General features: G+C 44.8%; 1 protein-coding gene across 7 annotated transcripts in view; it reads right to left on the bottom strand.

The window, feature by feature from the left end:
- Positions 1–20,749, bottom strand: part of VIT (vitrin) — a 1,755,407-nt gene that overhangs the window by 1,067,252 nt on the left and 667,406 nt on the right. For 5 of the 7 annotated variants that reach the window (XM_069234891.1, XM_069234890.1, XM_069234889.1 and 2 more), the window contains 2 exons: positions 11,252–11,329; positions 8,966–9,157 (listed from right to left, as the gene is read on the bottom strand). In XM_069234891.1, coding sequence (XP_069090992.1) covers positions 8,966–9,157; positions 11,252–11,329 — 270 coding nt within the window. The remainder of the gene's footprint in view (positions 1–8,965; positions 9,158–11,251; positions 11,330–20,749) is intronic. The other 2 variants (XM_069234892.1, XM_069234894.1) reach the window with 2 other exon arrangements.

The raw sequence follows: 20,749 nt of genomic DNA, 5'->3' as shown, positions 1-20,749 counted from the left end.
CTGCAGTGAAATCCCAGGAAGGGCAGTTTGGCAGTACCAGGGTCTGTGCTACAGACCACTGGGATCATGGGATTGTGCCAACTATGCCAGGATGGCATAGAGGGGGCAATTCCATGATCATAGACATGTTACATGGCCATATTCGGAGTTACCATGGTGAAGCTACATATAGGTAGTGACCTATATGTAGTGCACGCGTGTAATGGTGTCCCCGCACTCACAAAGTTCAGGGAATTGGCTCTGAACAATGTGGGGGCACCTTGGCTAGTGCCAGGGTGCCCTCACACTAAGTAACTTTGCACCTAACCTTTACCAGGTAAAGGTTAGACATATAGGTGACTTATAAGTTACTTAAGTGCAGTGTAAAATGGCTGTGAAATAACGTGGACGTTATTTCACTCAGGCTGCAGTGGCAGGCCTGTGTAAGAATTGTCAGAGCTCCCTATGGGTGGCAAAAGAAATGCTGCAGCCCATAGGGATCTCCTGGAACCCCAATACCCTGGGTACCTTAGTACCATATACTAGGGAATTATAAGGGTGTTCCAGTAAGCCAATGTAAATTGGTAAAAATGGTCACTAGCCTGCTAGTGACAATTTGGAAAGAAATGAGAGAGCATAACCACTGAGGTTCTGATTAGCAGAGCCTCAGTGAGACAGTTAGTCACTACACAGGTAACACATTCAGGCACACTTATGAGCACTGGGGCCCTGGGTTACCAGGGTCCCAGTGACACATACAACTAAAACAACATATATACAGTGAAAAATGGGGGTAACATGCCAGGCAGGATGGTACTTTCCTACAGACCCCCCCAAGTGCTAGATTTAGCTGCCCATCTCGCACCATGCAATTTAAGTAATATTATGAAAATCGCTACTGTGTCACCAGTAGGCATGTTTACCTATAGGGTGTAGGAAAGTACCATCTTGCCTGGCATGTTACCCCCATATTTCACAGTATATATGTGGTTTTAGTGTATGTGTCACTGGGACCCTGCCAGCCAGGGCCCCAGTGCTCATAAGTGTGCCCTGTATGTGTTCCCTGTGTGATGACTAACTGTCTCACTGAGGCTCTGCTAACCAGAACCTCAGTGGTTATGCTCTCTCTGCTTTCTAAATTGCCACTAACAGGCTAGTGACCAATTTCACCAATTCACATTGGCATACTGGAACACCCTTATAAATCCATAGTATATGGTACTGAGGTACCAAAGTTATTGGAGTTCCAGGAGATCCCTATGGGCTGCAGCATTTCTTTTGCCACCCATAGGGAGATCTGACAATTCTTACACAGGCCTGCCACTGCAGCCTGAGTGAAATAACGTCCATGTTATTTCACAGCCATTTACCACTGCACTTAAGTAACTTATAAGTCACCTATATGTCTAACCTTTACCTGGTAAAGATTGGTTGCTAAGTTACTTAGTGTGTGGGCACCCTGGCACTAGCCAAGTTGCCCCCACATTGTTCAGGGCAAATTCCCCGGACTTTGTGAGTGCGGGGACACCATTACACGCGTGCACTGTACATAGGTCACTACCTATGTACAGCGTCGCAATGGTAACTCCGAACATGGCCATGTAACATGTCTAAGATCATGGAATTGTCACCCCAATGCCATCCCAGCATGACGAGCGTGGTCCCTGGAACTCAGCAACTCTGTCCAAGTGACTCCCACAGTCCAGTGACTTTTCAGTCCAAGTTTGGTGGAGGTAAGTCCTTGCCTCCCCACGCTAGACTGCATTGCTGGGTAATGCCATTCTGGCATTGGGGAGACAATTCCATGATCCCCCGAGTCTCTAGCACAGACCCGGGTACTGCCAAACTACCTTTCCCGGGGTTTCACTGCAGCTGCTGCCAACCCCTCAGACAGGTTTCTGCCCTCATGGGGTCCAGTCAGGCTTGGCCCAGGAAGGCAGAACAAAGGACTTCCTCAGAGAGAGGGTGTTACATCCTCTCCCTTTGGAAAAAGGTGTCAGGGCTGGGGAGGAGTAGCCTCCCCCGGCCTCTGGAAATGCTTTGATGGGTACAGATGGTGCCCATCTCTGCATAAGCCAGTCTACATCGGTTCAGGGATCCCCCAGCCCTGCTCTGGCGCAAAACTGGACAAAGGAAAGGGGAGTGACCACTCCCCTGACCTGCACCTCCCAGGGGAGGTGCCCAGAGCTCCTCCAGTGTGCTCTAGACCTCTGCTATCTTGGAAACAGAGGTGCTGCTGGCACACTGGACTGCTCTGAGTGGCCAGTGCCAGCAGGTGACGTCAGAGACTCCTCCTGATAGGCTCTTACCTGTGTTGCTAGCCTATCCTCCTTCCTAGGTAGCCAAACCTCCTTTACTGGCTATTTAGGGTCTCTGCTTTGGGGAATTCTTTAGATAACGAATGCAAGTGCTCATCAGAGTTCCTCTGCATCTCTCTCTTCACCTTCTGCCAAAGGATCGACCGCTGACTGCTCAGGACGCCTGCAAAACTGCAATAAAGTAGCAAAGACGACTACTGCAACCTTGTATCGCTGATCCTGCTGCCTTCTCGACTGTTTTCCTGGTGGTGCATGCTCTGGGGGTAGCCTGCCTCCTTCTTGCACCAGGAGCTCTGAAGAAATCTCCCGTGGGTCAACGGAATCTTCACCCTGCAACCGCAGGCAACAAGAGACTGCATCACCGGTCCTCTGGGTCCCCTCCCAGCACGACGAGCGTGGTCCCTGGAACTCATCAACTCTGTCCAAGTGACTCCCACAGTCCAGTGACTCTTCAGTCCAAGTTTGGTGGAGGTAAGTCCTTGCCTCCCCACGCTAGACTGCATTGCTGGGTACTGCGTGATTTGCAGCTGCTCCGGCTCCTGTGCACTCTTCCAGGATTTCCTTCGTGCCCAGCCAAGCCTGGGTCCCCGACACTCTAACCTGCAGTGCACAACCTCCTGAGTTGTCCTCCGGCATAGTGGGGCTCCCTTTTGTGTCTTTGGGTGAGCTCTGGTTCACTCCTCTTTGTAGTGCCTTTTCCGGCACTTCTGCGGGTGCTGCCTGCTTCTGTGAGGGCTCCCTGACTTGCTGGGTGCCCCCTCTGTCTCCTCATTCAAGTGGCGACATCCTGGTCCCTCCTGGACCACAGCAGCATCCAAAAACCCTAACCGCGACCCTTTCAGCTAGCAAGGCTTGTTTGCGGTCTTTCTGCGTGGGAATACCTCTGCAAGCTTCTTCACGACGTGGGACATCCATCCTCCAAACGGGAAGTTTCTAGCCCTCTTCGTTCTTGCAGAATCCACAGCTTCTACCATCGGGTGGCAGCTTCTTTGCACCCTCAGCTGGCATTTCCTGGGCATCTGCCCACTCTCGACTTTGTCGCGACTCTTGGACTTGGTCCCCTTGTTCCACAGGTACTCTCGTCCGGAAATCCCCTTTGGTTGCATTGCTGGTGTTGGTCTTCCTTGCAGAATTCCCCTATCACGACTTCTGTGCTCTCTGGGGAATATAGGTGCACTTTACACCTACTTTTCAGGGTCTTGGGTGGGCTATTTTGTTAACCCTCACTGTTTTTTTACAGTCCCAGCGACCCTCTACAAGATCACATAGGTATGGGGTCCAATCGTGGTTCGCATTCCACTTTTGGAGTATATGGTTTGTGTTGCCCCTATACCTATGTGTTCCTATTGCAATCTACTGTAACTTTACATTGCTTGCATTACTTCCTTTTGCTATTACTGCATATTTTTGGTATTGTGTACATATATCTTGTGTATATTTGGCATCCTCATACTGAGGGTACTCACTGAGATACTTTTGGCATATTGTCATGAAAATAAAGTACCTTTATTTTTAGTATATCTGTGTATTGTGTTTTCTTATGATATTGTGCATATGACACCAGTGGTATAGTAGGAGCTTTGCATGTCTCCTAGTTCAGCCTAAGCTGCTCTGCTATAGCTACCTTCTATCAGCCTAAGCTGCTAGAAACACCTCTTCTACACTAATAAGGGATAACTGGACCTGGTGCAGAGTGTAAGTACCCCTTGGTACCCACTACAAGCCAGGCCAGCCTCCTACATAGGGGCAGGGGGAATCCGTCAGTAATTGATTAAATTTTTGTTACGCATAACTTGGTAAATATAGTGGTGTCAGGATCAGTAATAAAGATCAACTTTTGTGATAACAATGCCCTGGAGGCAATATTTCTAACAGCGCCTAGGGAGATACCTAGGACATTTATTGGAGCCAATCACCGTCAGCCTACAAGTGATAATCTTAGACTTGTGTGGAGGTTGCGTGAGCCCGCTAGTTTGTTTAGATTAATTATTAACTTTAATCGTGAAATCGTTCCAGCCCTTGGTAAACACACCTAGGTGGTTTAACCACAAGTGTTCCCTAGCTAATTGTCGACTGTGTCAGGCCCTTGTAACAAAAACCCAGGGAACTGGTAGCTGTTAGTTTAGCAAGGAGACACTATAAGGAGGTTACTAGGAGTCGATGAAGAGAGGTATTAGTGGACTATTGGGAGAAGCTGGTGCAGGGTGCCTCTGTTAAAGACAGCCAGTCTTTTTGGTTTCCAGTCACAGAGCTGCGTCATAAGGGTAAGGATGTTGGCTCTGTTTCTTGTCATATCCCTAGTAGCACTTCGAGGTTCTATTTTCTGTCATCTATAAAACACCTGCAAGGGAGGTAGAGTTTGTTATAGATTTTGTTCTAGTTGGTGATTTTAAGGTCATCTTGGACGAAGTGAGCAGTGCTGTATCAGAGTGCTAGTGGTAAGGCTCCTGATCCAGATAGCATTCCAATTGACCTTTTTAGATATAATGTGGACTTTTGAGAGTCATTTCTTAACCTATGTTTTTAATAATTTGGTCAATGGACCTTTGCCCCCCTCTTGGTCTACAGCAATCATACTGCCAATATTTAAGAAGGGTCATATAGACCGGTTTCCCTGATCGACTCAATGGTAAACATCCTGGGGAGGGTGATTTACAACAGACTCAGGGACTGGATTGACAATGAGGAAGTACTATACCTGTGCCAATATGGGTTTCACCGTTACATCACAAAAGGGTAACCCAATAGTAACCCGAAGGACCTGGGTAAATCATAATACCAAACTATGGTGGCTCAATCGGAAGAAATTATACTTTGAGAAGCTGAAAATATCAGCTATTAATGATTTTCATCATAACGCCCCCCTCCCATATTTAAGTTAGAAATTAATTAAATCATACAAATGAAGCACAAAATATGGGTCTCGCAGCAAATTGGGAACTATAGAACAATGTTTAAACCTAAATCTTGTGCTGGGGAAGTACATCATCATCAAGAAAACGCCTTAATAGTTAAGAGCCCCTAGCACCATTCCAACGCCACATTAGTGTAATTGTTTTTAAGCTAATGTGTACATGCATTACACCACTTTGCAACCCTTTGTGCTACATTATGCCTGCTCCAGGTATAATGTATGCAAAGGGGGCATTGTAGAGGGACCAAAAAATTGGAGCAAAGAAATCTAAGAGATTTCTTTGTGTAATTTTTGTCAGCATTTTTAACCCTTGCTCAAAGCAGGCATTAAAAGGAAGCTTCCATTGGTTACATTGGACATCTGGGTGCTTTGCAGGATTAGCATCAGCATTTTTTATGCTAATTCTGCAAAGTGCCGCACTAGAGTCAAAAAATCTGACACTAGTCCCCTAACTACCACCATGGTGCGCTGTATTTTAAATACAGCGCACACATGGTGGCGTTAGTGGGGGGTGCTAAGGGGTGCAAGAAAAGTGGCGCTTTTCTTAAATATGCCCCTTAGCATTTATAGATCTCTCCTCAGCAATTGATTGAGTTAACAGGCCAAATCTGTGGTGTATGCTTATTGAAGAGGGCACGGATCCTGTTCTTGTGCATTTTCTCACCTATTTACATATTGATATGAAGGCATAAATATGGATTGGTAACCAAGGAGAGGTTTCAGGGGGCATGTTTGTTTTTCGTGGTGTCTGGAAAGGATGTGTATTAATGCCCCTACTCTTTCTGTTGTACATCAACGGGCTCCACCCACATCTGATTGGTGTCACACAGGATGTACCCAAAATTAAAGGAGCACTGCTACCTTCTCTTCTGTATGCTGATGATGCCACTCTCATGGCATGGACTCCTGGTGCACTGTGTCTCCTGGTGAATGGGTTTGTGGATTTAATGGCCATCTTAGACTTGCACACTAATTTTTCCATATCTTTTATTATGGCATGTGGCCCAAAAGGCACCCAGTCTACTGGTCTTTCAACAGGATCTGCTAAGTTTACAAGCACCACCACCGTCTCTTATTAGGTTATTACATTTTCATCTACTAGGTCTTAGGTCCCTAACATTGCGTTTCATAGAGCTAAACTCTCGACTGCTATAGGATCTTTGTGCAGCCACCCTCAACCGGTGCTCTGGTACCCGTACTGCAAACTTATAAATTCCAGTGCACCACGATTGTCTTGTATGATGCGGAAATATGTGGAATATCAGATTGTGAGATGATACAGTGGGAGGAAAACTGGTTTTGCAGATGAGTATTGGCTGCACCTATTTCTTCCTCTAGTGACAACTGCCACAAAGAACTAGGTCTGAAATTTCTGGAGGATCTCATCAGTGTACGACCAGCTCTGTTGTGGCTATCTATACCGAAGAATGATCAAGTAAGTCTGACCTGAGATATTATTACTGACAGTTTAACCTGTGAGAAAGGGAGGCTTATCCCGTGGCTGATGTATGTTAAATCTCTCTTTGATAAGATTGGTATGCTAAAGGATTTTATGGAGCCGGATCATTGTGCTACTTTTAGTAAGAAGCAGGTCAGTTAGGCATTTTTTCTTAACAACTGTCAGCAGCGAACCTCATGTGAGGCCAACAAGACCAGTATGGCGAGGTACCTATAATACGGTCCCTTTCATGATATGTTTAACTATTTACAGTATGCGTAAGGACGCTGGGGGAAATCTTTGTTGTTTCGTTTTAGGGCAGACACAGTAAAGTTCCTGATGTGCTTTCCTTCAGGGTTCTCGCTCCACTTGGGTGATGTTTTCTGTCTGTGTGATGGTACAATCAACTCTGCATTTTGTCTTTTTTTGTAAATTTTATAATAAATATACAAGGATGTTTTTAATTCCGCTTTTAAGGAAGAGATGTGGCAATGTAAGACAGGTAAAACTTACATATCAGTTTTTGTTGCAGCTTTCATACCGTGAATCTGTATTGCATGTGGGTATGATTTCAAGAACATCAGTGAAAGCATGTAGGACAATGTAAAATTGATGAAAGTTATTTGGTCCCTTTTGCACTATTTTAAAGTGTTTTTACATATGTATTTTAAAATTATTTAATGAGTTCCTATTGTCTCTATGAACTGTGTGTAAATTGTTTACTTCTATGGTTGCTATTTGCTCCCTAATAAAGTTTATGATGATGCTGACACAATATTAAAAAAGTTTTATGCATCAAAGAATGAACCATGGGACATCTAGGAGACACAAATCAACAGACCCAATTAGACCCTAAAACAATTTGCAATATGGTGATGACTATAGTCGGTGTGAGAATCCACTATGTCTGTCCTAGAAACAATCCTTTTGTAGTCAGTGTTCACTAGGGTTAAAATTGTATTCCATCCAGAAATAATAATAGTGGAATGATGTTGACCGTTCGGTCTCTGGTATTAGCAAAGACTACATGAGACCACCGTCAAAACAGAGTATTCGTAAAAGATTCCAAGTGTCAAATCAGATGAGAAAACGTAAAGCCATAATCAAAAATCCAAATCGCCATGAAAACCAGAAATACACCTCATGTGAACGCATGCTGTAGACCAGTCACTTAAAACCACATTCTAAAGACCAATGTCAAGAGTCTAATTGAATAAGAGAACCAACGGCGTAATTCAAAGTTACAAAGGATTGAAAACCTTAGAGAAAGGGAACTAAACGTAGAAAGGCTCACCCTATACTGTAAGAATAGTTCACTTTTATCATTATGTTTAACTTTTATCAATCTGTTTCAAAATGTAACTATTTTCCATACACCTAAAGCGTATGGACGATAAAGAATAAGAATCCTCAAATCACCATGTACTGGAAAGAACGTATCTGTAGGAGCTGTAATCACTCTTAATTACAGTCACATGTAAATATATTCACTAGTTAGGAGAAAAAATCCAATAAAACATTAACGGTCAGGGAGATACCAAAATCAAACTTAATACTCCTGTAACAGGCCAAAGTTAGCAACTTACAGGAATACAGCAGTGTCAATTTATTTTTGTCTCAAAGACCTCGGGAGGCATTGATAAAGCATGCCACCTCTAGGGTGGATGAGGGTCCTAAAATAAAAACGTAGCGGTTTTTCCTGTCACCAGGACTTATTTCATAAGCCTACAGTTAGTGCGTTATAGCATATCTTGACGTGTTGAGCATTGCCAACTAGCTGCATGACTTTTGCCAGGATGCTTAGCTTATACTGTGAGAGCAAACTGAAACCATTTTCATGACATGAGATATCATCCTGAATGCATGCAGTCTGGGTGCATAATTGTTCATATAATATAAAAATACATGATTTCGTTGCGATATGGGGTATACTTCTTAGCATATTTGATTCCCCCCACTTTTGCATCATCACTAATACGTGAAACATTGTTCATCAGATTAATTTTTATACCATGTGTATGTGTTAAATAATTAATCAAATGATAAAATAATGGACCTCTACACTTGATACTGCAGCAACCGAGCATAGTTTACGGATGAACATGAGGGTTAATGTGTGCTTTTAACACTTCATTCTGCATACAAGTGCTTATACATTACAACCTTCAGATAAAACGCATGTGCATCCTGTTATAATTTATGTTATGTAGTTTAAAAGTAATTGATTGTATTCTGCTTTTTAATACAAACCACTGTTTCTTTGCAAGAGAATACTTCTATCATATAGAAAGTTATTGTTGCTTTCAAACTACTGACCTATATCTCTCGGTCTAAGGATTGGTGGTAGAGGCTTATTGATGGTGGCCGTAGTGGACTTGGTAGAGATAAGAGTACTTGTCGTGGTAGGATGTGGATCTTTGGTAGTAAAAGATTCTGAGGCCACGGTGGCAGGAGGTTCTGGAGTTGTTGACATTGTAGAAGTCTGATATACTTTCTGCTTTCTGTCACCTATAGGAACATTTTATAATTGGTATTAGAAAAAGCAGTTCATGGATTAGCCAATCAGAAAGCTCAGAATTCAAGCATGTGATATAATGTTTCAACTTATCTCAATTGTGTGTTTCACAGATTTTTCTGACGTTTGTATGCTCTTACGAAGGTACTGGTTACAACTTCAAACAATGGGGCTCAGATATACATAAACTTTGCAATGGCTTTGTAGTACTTTTGTAACACAAACCAGGAACAAAATGGTGTGGTTGTATTAATTTGAAACGCAAATCCTTGTTTGTGTTGGAAAGTTGCTGTAGAAACGCAAAGTCGCACTATGCACTACTTTGCGACACTATGGCCCATATTTATACTTTTTGACGCAAAACTGCGCTAACGCAGTTTTGCGCCAAAAAAATTAGCGCCGGCTAACGCCATTCTGAAGCGCCATGTGGGCGCCGTATTTATTGAATGGCGTTAGCCGGCGTTAGCCGACCGGTGCTGCCTGGTGTGCGTGAAAAAAAAACACGTACACCAGGCAGCGCCGGCGTAGGGAAAAATGGCTTTGGGCGTCCAAAAATGGGGCAAGTCAGGCTGAGGCAAAAAAATCGTCTTAACCCGATTTGCGCCATTTGTTTTTGGCGCCCAGACGCCATTAACATGACTCCTGTCTTAGCAAAGACAGGAGTCATGCCCCCTTGCCCAATGGCCATGCCCAGGGGACTTCTGTCCCCTGGGCATGGTCATTGGGCATAGTGGCATGTAGGGGGGCACAAATCAGGCCCCCCTATGCCACAAAACATTTTTTTTAAAAATACTTACCACAACTTACCTTTTCTTCCCTGGGATGGGTCCCTCCATCCTTGGGTGTCCTCCTGGGGTGAGCAAGGGTGGCAGGGGGTGTCCCTGGGGGCAGGGGAGGGCACCTCTGGGCTCATTCTGAGCCCACAGGTCACTTAACGCCTGCCCTGACCCAGGCGTTAAAAAGAGGCGCAAATGCAGGTTTTTTTGCCCCGCCCACTCCCGGGCGTCATTTTTGCCCGGGAGTATAAATACCACGCACATGCCTGGGAGTCATTTTTTAAGACGGGAACGCCTACCTTGCATCTCATTAACTCAAGGAAGGTGTTCACGCCAAAAAATGACGCTAACTCCATGAACTTTGGCGCTAGACGCGTCTAACGCCAAAGTATAAATATGGAGTTAGTTTTGCGTCGAATTTGCGTCGAAAAAAACAACGCAAATGCGGCGCAAACGGAGTATAAATATGCCCCTAGGTCTTCCAAGTGTGGGGCATCGATGTTCCTATGCGGTCACCTAGGGCTTTTGACGCACCTCCCTGTCTACTAACATTGGTAGACAGGGATTTGCCCAAAAAGCGTATGCCTCCTTGGAGAAGGATTTATCGCGGAGCAAGTTTTAAAAACTCTCCACATATTGCTGCCAACCTGATTTCCCTTTACTTACTGTCACATGATTGTAGAGGCGTTCATTGCCCGACCACCCCCCCCTCCCCCGAACACACAAACTCATCTCTGTTGTAGTATAATTCTATGAATTTTCATGATGGTAAATGTCATGCAAATGTTTGTGAATACCGAAAACTTACATCTTTGTCCGTGTTTTGTGCACAATGAATGGTCACCCGATAACATTCCTTTCCTGCTCCTAAACTGAAACCTAGCACCTGCCATCCCATGGCATTTTCCTTAGTACTAACGTTTATTGCCAGGATAAAGCTCTGCAGATGTTAATTCTGTATATTAGGACCATAGGATTCGTGCCTGCATATTTTTCTCTGCGTAGTAGGAAGGAGTACAAAAATATCAGTGAAACGTGCTCAAATACACATATGTTTACATTTTCAGGCACTAGCAGATTAAGTTATACGCCTAGAATAAAAACATGGTCGGTCACATGTATAAACCAGTGGCCTAACCTAGGTTTCTTAGGCACCGACACTATCGTGTCTGTTAATAGACAGTACTGAAAGACAGGAGCGGTCATATTCCTTAATGTTTTAATAAGGTACTATTGAAAGCAATCATGTAATAACCAACATCTTACTAAATACTGATGTTTATGCGATGGATCACATGAAAATATTCTTGCCTGTTTTAGCAGTTGTAATGTTGGGAGATGCATATTCCAAAACGGACGGATAAGAAGGACTTTTCTTTCCTTTACCTTCTGTGAATGAAAATACTTCATATAAATAAGATGCATTGCGTTAACAAAACACGTCACCTTTTAGCAAAGCACTTGTTTTCAATTATATATATATATATATATATATATATATATATATATATATATATATATATATAAATGTATGCTACGGCACTGAAAATAAATTGACCCAATAACAGGGTATTTAGAGAAACTGCACTTACAAACATGCATTGGAACATTATTACTGCAGTGCAAAGGTCAAATTTGAGTTTAGTACTATAGTGGAGGAAAAGTGATTAAAGAAAACAGTTTTATTGCCTCACAGAATAACTACTTTACACAGGAAAACAACGTATAACATAATAGTCATAACACTTGTGTATGATTTTATCTTTTTACCTTACTGCACAAATGTAACCACTTGCATTGCGGTTTTGTTCAAATATATTTGTTAAAACAAATGTGCATGAAAAAATGGCATGCATTATCCATATATGCAGATGCACCTATTAAAATATACTATTTATTACCACTTTTCAGCGAGGGAAGGGACAACATGACTCACTCATGGCGTCATCTGTGGGAAAGCCATAACCCCTCTTCATAACCAAGTAATGGTGCTTTACACTCTGCATACCTGCAGGTATACCATATACTATGTGTGGGTACTTTTACTGCACAAAGAGCAGTGCTTCAAAAGCCCACATAGTGAAGTATAAATCCGGAAACTATTTCACATTTTACTGTGTAATACAGGTTTCATCCTTATATTGACAGCCTTCAAATGCCTTATCTTTGTAAGGGTTCATAGAATTATGCAGCATGTAAGACCCAATTATGCAGCAAGTTATCTAAACTATGCTGCAAAACATATGTTACTCCTGACAGCCTTTGGTGTGTTTTTCCCCCAAACGTTTTGCCTTATTACCTCCTGTTTGCTGAAATTCCTTTTTGTTGGTTTTGGGGCTCTGTGCACTTTACCACTGCTAACCAGTGTTAAGTGCTTGTGCCTTCTCTTTCAAACAAGGTGAAATTGGTTTTCACCCTGTAGTAGGTTGGCCTGATTTGTAGTGGGTACCAAAGGTATTTTCACCTTATACCAGATCCGGTTATCCCTTATTAGTGAAATGTAGTCAGTGTCTAAAAGCCAGGCTGTCTGGAGGTAGCTGTAGTCAGAGCAGCCAAGGCTGAACTAGAAGACATGCAAAGCTCTTGCAATACCACTGTAGTCACACAGAACTTACACACATGAAAGACAATACTCAGTGTTACAAAAATAAAGGTACTTTATTTTAGTCACACAAGGCCAAAAATACTTTGTAGGCTAACACTTCATTAGGAGGTAAGTAAATCACACACTATATACACTAGTAATGAGAAACCGGTAAATACACAGTAGTAAAACAGTGCAAATAGTGAAAATCACAATAGGTTGCAATGGGCCTAGGGGGAACACAAACCATATAGTAAAATAGTGGAATGCAAAAGTCGTGTTCCCACCTAGGAGTGTACGAAAACACCAAAGGTAAGTAATGTACCTGTAGGAGGCTGGCCTGGTTTGTAGTGGGTACCTTGGGTACTTACACCTTATACCAGGTCCAGGTCCAGTTATCCCTTATTAGTGAAGTAGTAGTGTTCTAGCAGCTTAGGCTGAGAGAGGTAGCTATAGCAGTGCAGCTTAGGCTGAACTCGGAGACATGCAAAGCTCATGCAATACCACTTATAGTTACACAGTACTTATATAAAAGTAAAAACAATACTCAGTATTACAAAAAATGAAGGTAGTTTATTTGGGTGACACAGTACCAAAAATATATTTTAGGGAATACTCCTTCTGGAGGTAAGTATCATACACAATATATACACTGGACACCAAAATAAGGCAAGTAATTAGACATAGGATAGTGCAAACAATAGGAAATGCTATAGAAAGCAACGGGAGAAAATAGGTCTAGGGGCAACACAGACCATATACTAAGAAAGTGGAATGCGAATCACGAATTCCCCCCTATACAAGTGTAGTTTGTGCAGAATCTCTGGGAGAGTAAGACTACAGTAAAGGTAAGTGAATTACCCCACCACAGAGCCCAGAAAAGCAGGAGTAAAGTGATGCAAGTTTCCTTAGGACACGTTACACCTCGTGATATGGATTATTGCAGTAACCAACCAAGTCTGCAAACCACAACTGTTGGATTCCTGGACCTAAAGACCTGCAAAAGAAGGGGACCAAGTCCAGAAGTCAAAAGAAGTTCCAGGAAGGACTGGAGCCCCTGCCAACCCATAAGAGTGAGCAAAAAAAGAGTCCCCGGTTGGACGAAGACTGAAGGAATGCACCCTAGGAAGATGCCAGCAGGTTTCTGTGGGATGCAAAAAATGACCCACGACGTGAAGATGGAAGCAGATGTGATTTTGTGTTGGAAGTCACCAAAAAGCCATGGTTACGATAAATGTGCTTTTTGCATCAAAAGGGCTCTGGCTGGACCCAGGAGGGACCTGAAGGCCTCAACTCTGTTGTGAGGAGGAAGAGGGGGCTCTCAGCACTTTAGAGAGCCCTCAGGATGCCAGACAGCACCCACCGGAGTCCCAGGACACAGAGACAAAGGAGGTGCAAAACGCAGTTGGTGCAGAACTGTAAAGAAGGGTCCCATGTCGCCCGAGGTCAACTCAGCGATTTGAGCATCACAGGATAGAGTGCTACAGCCTGCGCCAGGCTGTGCACGAATGAATTTTGCAAATAGTGCACATTGGCCTCAGCAGGTGAAGACGACGTGGTGCACAGGGGTACTGTTGATCTCAGCAAAGGCAAGGTCTTACCTCCTCCAAATTGCGTCAGCAGGTCCGCAGGACAGTCTGTGTCAATGGGGTCCACCCTCTTTGTTTCTAGGTGCATGCTCGTCGCTCTGAGAGGAGTCCAGGAATACCGGTCGTAGACTTAGAAGGTGCCGGTGTGAGCAGGGCAGTGACTCCGTCACCCCACGGGAGATTTCTTCGGTCCTTCTGGTGAAGGGTGAAGACAGAGAGTCCTCAGAGCGTGCACACCGTGGAAACTGTTGCAGTTGCTGGCTTGAGCTGAAGTTGCAGAAGGAAAGTATCCCTTGTGGATGCTTTGTTGCTGTTACAGCAGTTCCTGGAGCAGGCTGCGGTTGATCCGAGGTCAGAGGATGAAGTAGTAGTTGCAGAGGATTCCTGCTGGAAACTTGCAAGAGAATCTGAAGAGAACCCACAGGAGAGACCCTAAATAGCCCTGAGAGGGACATTGACTACCTTATCAGGTAAAGACCTATCAGGAGGGGTCTCTGACTTCACCTGCTGGCACTGGCCACTCAGAGCCCTCCAGAGTGCCCCCAAACCTTGCAAAAGATGATGGCTGAAGTCTGGGACACACTGGAGGGGCTTTGGGCACCACCCCTAGGGCCTCTACCCCATTTTTACCTATATGTCAGTATGTTTGTGCCTGTCTCACTGGGATCCTGCTGGTCAGTATCCCAGTGCTCATAGTTTATGGCCTGATGTGTGTGTCTGTATAGTGCTTGACTGTGTCACTGAGGCTCTGCTAACCAGAACCTCAGTGCTTATTGTAGGAAAGTACCATCTTGCCTGGCATGTTACCCCCATATTTCAATGGACATATGTTGTTTTAGTTGTATGTGTCACTGGGACCCTGCCAGCCAGGGCCCCAGTGCTCATAAGTGTGCCCTGTATGTGGTACCTGTGTTATGACTAACTGTCTCACTGAGGCTCTGCTAACCAGAACCTCAGTGGTTATGCTCTCTCATTTCTTTCCAAATTGTCACTAACAGGCTAGTGACAAATTTCACCAATTTACATTGGCATACTGGAACACCCTTATAATTCCCTAGTATATGGTACTGAGGTACCCAGGGTATTGGGGTTCCAGGAGATCCCTATGGGCTGCAGCATTTTTTTTTGCCACCCATAGGGAGCTCTGACAATTCTTACACAGGCATGCCATTGCAGCCTGAGTTAAATAACGTCCACGTTATTTAACAGCCATTTACCACTGCACTTAAGTAACTTATCAGTCACCTATATGTCTAACCTTTACCTGGTAAAGGTTGGGTGCTAAGTTACTTAGTGTGTGGGCACCCTGGCACTAGCCAAGGTGCTCCCACATTGTTCAGGGCAAATTCCCCGGACTTTGTGAGTGCGGGGACACCATTACAAGTGTGCTCTATACATATGTCACGACATATGTATAGCGTCACAATGGTAACTCCGAACATGGCCATGTAACATGTCTAGGATCATGGAATTGTCACCCCAATGCCATTCTGGCATTGGGGAGACAATTCCATGATTCCCCGAGTCTCTAGCTCAGACCCGGGTACTGCCAAACTACCTTTCCTGGGGTTTCACTGCATCTGCTGCTGCTGCCAACCCCTCAGAGAGGTTTCTGCCCTCCTGGGGTCCAGCCAGGCTTGGCCCAGGAAGGCAGAACAAAGGACTTCCTCAGAGAGAGGGTGTTACACCCTCTTCCTTGGGAAAAAGGTGTCAGGGCCGGGGAGGAGTAGCCTCCCCCAGCCTCTGGAAATGCTTTGATGGGCACAGATGGTGCCCATCTCTGCATAAGCCAGTCTGCACCGGTTCAGGGATCCCTCAGCCCTGCTCTGGCGCGAAACTGGACAAAGGAAAGGGGAGTGACCACTCCCCTGACCTGCACCTCCCCTGGGAGGTGCCCAGAGCTCCTCCAGTGTGCTCCAGACCTCTGCCATCTTGGAAACAGAGGTGCTGCTGGCACACTGGACTGCTCTGAGTGGCCAGTGCCAGCAGGTGACGTCAGAGACTCCTTCTGATAGGCTCCTTCAGGTGTTGCTAGCCTATCCTCTCTCCTAGGTAGCCAAACCTCCTTTTCTGGCTATTTAGGGTCTCTGCTTTGGGGAATTCCTTAGATAACGAATGCAAGAGCTCATCAGAGTTCCTCTGCATCTCTCTCTTCACCTTCTGCAAGGGAATCGACTGCTGACCGCTCTGAAAGCCTGCAAAACTGCAACAAAGTAGCAAAGACGACTACTGCGACCTTGTAACGCTAATCCTGCTGCCTTCTCAACTGTTTTCCTGGTGGTGCATGCTGTGGGGGTAGTCTGCCTCCTCTCTGCACTAGAAGCTCTGAAGAAGTCTCCTGTGGGTCGACGGAATCTTCCCCCTGCAACCGCAGGCACCAAAGAACTGCATCACCGGTCCTCTGGGTCTCCTCTCAGCACAACGAGCGAGGTCCCTTGAACTCAGCAACTCTGTCCAAGTGACTCCCACAGTCCAGTGACTCTTCAGTCCAAGTTTGGTGGAGGTAAGTCCTTGCCTCCCCACGCTAGACTGCATTGCTTGGAACCGCATGTTTTGCAGCTACTCCAGCTCCTGTGCACTCTTCCAGGATTTCCTTTGTGCACAGCCAAGCCTGGGTCCCCGGCACTCTAACCTGCATTGCACAACCACCTGAGTTGTCCTCCGGCGTCGTAGGACCCTCTTGTGCAACTTCGGGTGAGCTCCAGTTCACTCCACTTCGAAGTGCCTGTTCTGGCACTTCTGCGGGTGCTGCTTGCTTCTGAGTGGGCTCTTTGTCTTGCTGGACACCCCCTCTGTCTCCTCACGCAATTGGCGACATCCTGGTCCGTCCTGGGCCACAGCAGCATCCAAAAATGCTAACTGCAACCTTTGCAGCTAGCAAGGCTTGTTGGCAGTCTCTCTGCACGAAAACACCTCTGCACGACTCTTCACGACGTGGGACATCCATCCTCCAAAGCGGAAGTTTCTAGCCCTTGTCGTTCTTCCAGAATCCACAGCTTCTACCATCCGGTGGCAGCTTCTTTGCACCCACAGCTGGCATTTCCTGGGCATCTGCCCACTCCCGACTTGATTGTGACTTTTGGACTTGGTCCCCTTTTTCCACAGGTACTCTCGTCTGGAAATCCATCGTTGTTGCTTTGCTGGTGTTGGTCTTTCCTGCAGAATTCCCCTATCACGACTTCTGTGCTCTTTGGGGAACTTAGGTGCACTTTGCACCCACTTTTCAGGGTCTTGGGGTGGGCTATTTTTCTAACCCTCACTGTTTCCTTACAGTCCCAGCGACCCTCTACAAGGTCACATAGGTTTGGGGTCCATTCGTGGTTCGCATTCCACTTCTAGAGTATATGGTTTGTGTTGCCCCTATCCCTATGTGTCCCCTTTGCATTCTATTGTGACTATACATTGTTTGCTCTGTTTTATATTGCTATTACTGCATATTTTTGGTATTGTGTACATATATCTTGTGTATATTTGCTATCCTCATACTGAGGGTACTCACTGAGATACTTTTGGTATATTGTCATAAAAATAAAGTACCTTTATTTTTAGTATATCTGTGTATTGTGTTTTCTTATGATATTGTGCATATGACACTAGTGGTACTGTAGGAGCTTCACTCGTCTCCTAGTTCAGCCTAAGCTGCTCTGCTAAGCTACCTTTTCTATCAGCCTAAGCCGCTAGACACCCCTCCACACTAATAAGGGATACCTGGGCCTGGTGCAAGGTGTAAGTACCCCTTGGTACTCACTACAAGCCAGTCCAGCCTCCTACATTGGTTGTGCAGCGGTGGGATCAGTACTTTGCAACTACTTACCACTTTGTCATTTTGTACTTTTCATAAGAGAAAAATATACAAAACAAGTTCAGTGTATGTACACCTAACCAAAAAGTTTTGCATTTCTTCTCTCACTTCTTTGCTAAGTGCTGAAAAGTACCTCTAAACTTTCAAAAAGTTCTTAAAAAGTTTTAAAAGTTTTTTTCTGTCCTTTAAAAAGTTCTGAAAAACTTTTTTTCTCACTTTTTCTGTCCCTTAAACACTTTCTAAAATATCTGGCACAGATCAAACTGTTGATCTGTCCAAACTTGCTTATGATCACCTTAGCTGGAAAGGAGCAAGGAGTCTCTGCGTTGAAAGAGGTTTAGGGGTAGGGAAGAATCCCTCTAGAGAACTGTTGGTTAATATGCTCATTGAACAAGATAAGACCTTAGTTGGCACTTCTGTTGAAAAATTAGCTGATGGTTCCCAATCTGATCCTGGGGCACCCCTAGCAAAAGATTTAGAAGGGTACCCTCCCAACCTGCCCATTAGCAGGCACCTAGCATAGCTGGTACTGATGTGAATTCACATCACTGTAAGAGTGTTTCTTCTCATCACAGTAGGAGTGTTACTTCTGTAGGCCAGAATGTTAGAGTGCCATCTATTAGGGACAGGTCTCCCTCTGTTCATTCTCACCATACTTCTGTGTCAAGACATGCCCAACCCACCCACCCTGATGACAGAGTGTTAGAAAGGGAGCTCAATAGATTGAGAGTGGAAGAATCGAGGCTGAAGCTCAAGAAGCAACAGCTGGATTTAGATAGGCAGTCCTTTGATTTAGAAAGAGAAAGACAGAGGTTGGGGTTAGGACCCCATGGTGGCAGCAGCAGTATTCCAAATAGTCATCCTGCAAAAGAGTATGATTCTAGGAATCTGCATAAGATAGTTCCCCCTTTCAAGGAGGGGGATGACATTAACAAGTGCTTTGCTGCACTTGAGAGGGCCTGTGTTGTTCAGGAGGTCCCTCAAAGGCAGTGGGCTGCTATCCTATGGCTATCTTTCAGTGGAAAGGGTAGGGATAGGCTCCTTACTGTAAAGGAAAGTGATGCCAATAATTGTACAGTTCTTAAGAATGCACTCCTAGATGGTTATGGTTTAACCACTGAACAGTACAGGATGAAGTTCAGAGAAACCAAAAAGGAGTCTTCACAAGACTGGGTAGACTTTGTTGACCATTCAGTGAAGGCCTTGGAGGGGTGGTTACATGCCAGTAAAGTTACTGATTATGACAGCCTGTATAACTTAATCCTGAGAGCGCATATTCTTAATAATTGTGTGTCTGATTTGTTGCACCAGTACTTGGTGGACTCTGATCTGACCTCTCCCCAAGAATTGGGAAAGAAGGCAGACAAATGGGTCAGAACAAGGGTGAACAGAAAAGTTCATACAGGTGGTGACAAGGAGAACAATAAGAAGAAAGATGGTGAAAAATCTCAAGATAAGCATGGGGACAAGGGTAAAACCAAAGATCCCACTTCAAATCTTAAACACTCTTCAGAGGGTGGGGATAAAACAAATTCTTCCTCTTCTTCTCAACCTACACAATTTAAAAAGCCTTGGTGCTTTGTGTGTAAAAATAGAGGCCATAGGCCAGGGGATATGTCCTGTCCAGGTAAACCCCCTGAGCCTACCACCACTAATACATCAAGCTCTAGTGCCCCTAGCAGTAGTGGTACTAGTGGTGGGACTGCTGGCAACAGTCAAGTTAAGGGTGTAGTTGGGTTCACTTATGGGTCCATAGTAGAAACTGGGGTAGTCAGTCCCAAGACAGTTCCTGTCACACCTAGTGGCATTGGCCTTGCCACACTGGCTGCTTGTCCCCTTACAATGAATAAGTACAGGCAGACAGTAACAATAAATGGTGTTGAGGCCTTGGCCTACAGGGACACAGGTGCCAGTATCACTTTGGTGACTGAAAACCTAGTGCACCCTGATCAACACATCATTGGACAACAGTATAAGATTATTGATGTCCATAACTCCACTAAGTTTCTTCCCTTAGCTATAATTCAGTTTAGTTGGGGTGGAGTTACTGGCCCTAAGCAGGTGGTGGTATCACCTAGCTTACCTGTAGACTGTCTCTTAGGTAATGACCTAGAGGCCTCAGGTTGGGCTGATGTAGAGTTTTATGCCCATGCAGCCATGCTGGGCATCCCTGAGGAATTGTTCCCTCTCATTTCTACTGAAATGAAAAAGCAAAGGAGAGAAGGCCTGAAAACTCAGGATCCCTCTCCATCAACAGGTATAAAGGGTATCACAGTATCCCCTAACCACCCTACCATTCAGGATACCATTCCTGTGGTGGGAGAAACCTCTCCTGGGGTGGCACCTGTTCCAAGGGAATCATCAGTTGGCAAAACTGTACTCCCTGAGGTAGAAGTACCTCTCTGTGGGATAACTAACATTGGTGACAAAAAGAGCACCATTTTAGTTAACACGGAGCATCCCTCCAACCATCCCAGAGAAACTTTAGTGCAGAAACTCTGCACTGCCTCACAACACTTAGGACAGCATCCCTGCCCTAGTGTGGAGCTCATAGGACAGCATCCCTGCCCTGCTCCAACTCAAGAGAAACAGCATCCCTGTTCTCTCTTCCAGCCATATGGACAAAGTTTTTGCCCAGCTATGGCTTTTCTGAGACAGCATCCCTGTCTGGCATTTCCATCACTACAAATAGGTTCAGTGGACAATTCCCACTGCTCTAAACTAAAACTTACTGATAGAAACTCTGAAAATACATCTTCACATTGCTGCTTAGCTAAAAAACTTCAAACAGGGTGGTTTACATCCCCACAGGGAAGTAACCATATAGTGGATGA

This window comes from Pleurodeles waltl, chromosome 5 (genome assembly GCF_031143425.1).
Source record: "Pleurodeles waltl isolate 20211129_DDA chromosome 5, aPleWal1.hap1.20221129, whole genome shotgun sequence".
Lineage (NCBI taxonomy): Eukaryota > Metazoa > Chordata > Amphibia > Caudata > Salamandridae > Pleurodeles > Pleurodeles waltl.
Note: the sequence above shows the minus strand (reverse complement) of the source record. Positions and strands in the feature narration are given on the sequence as shown.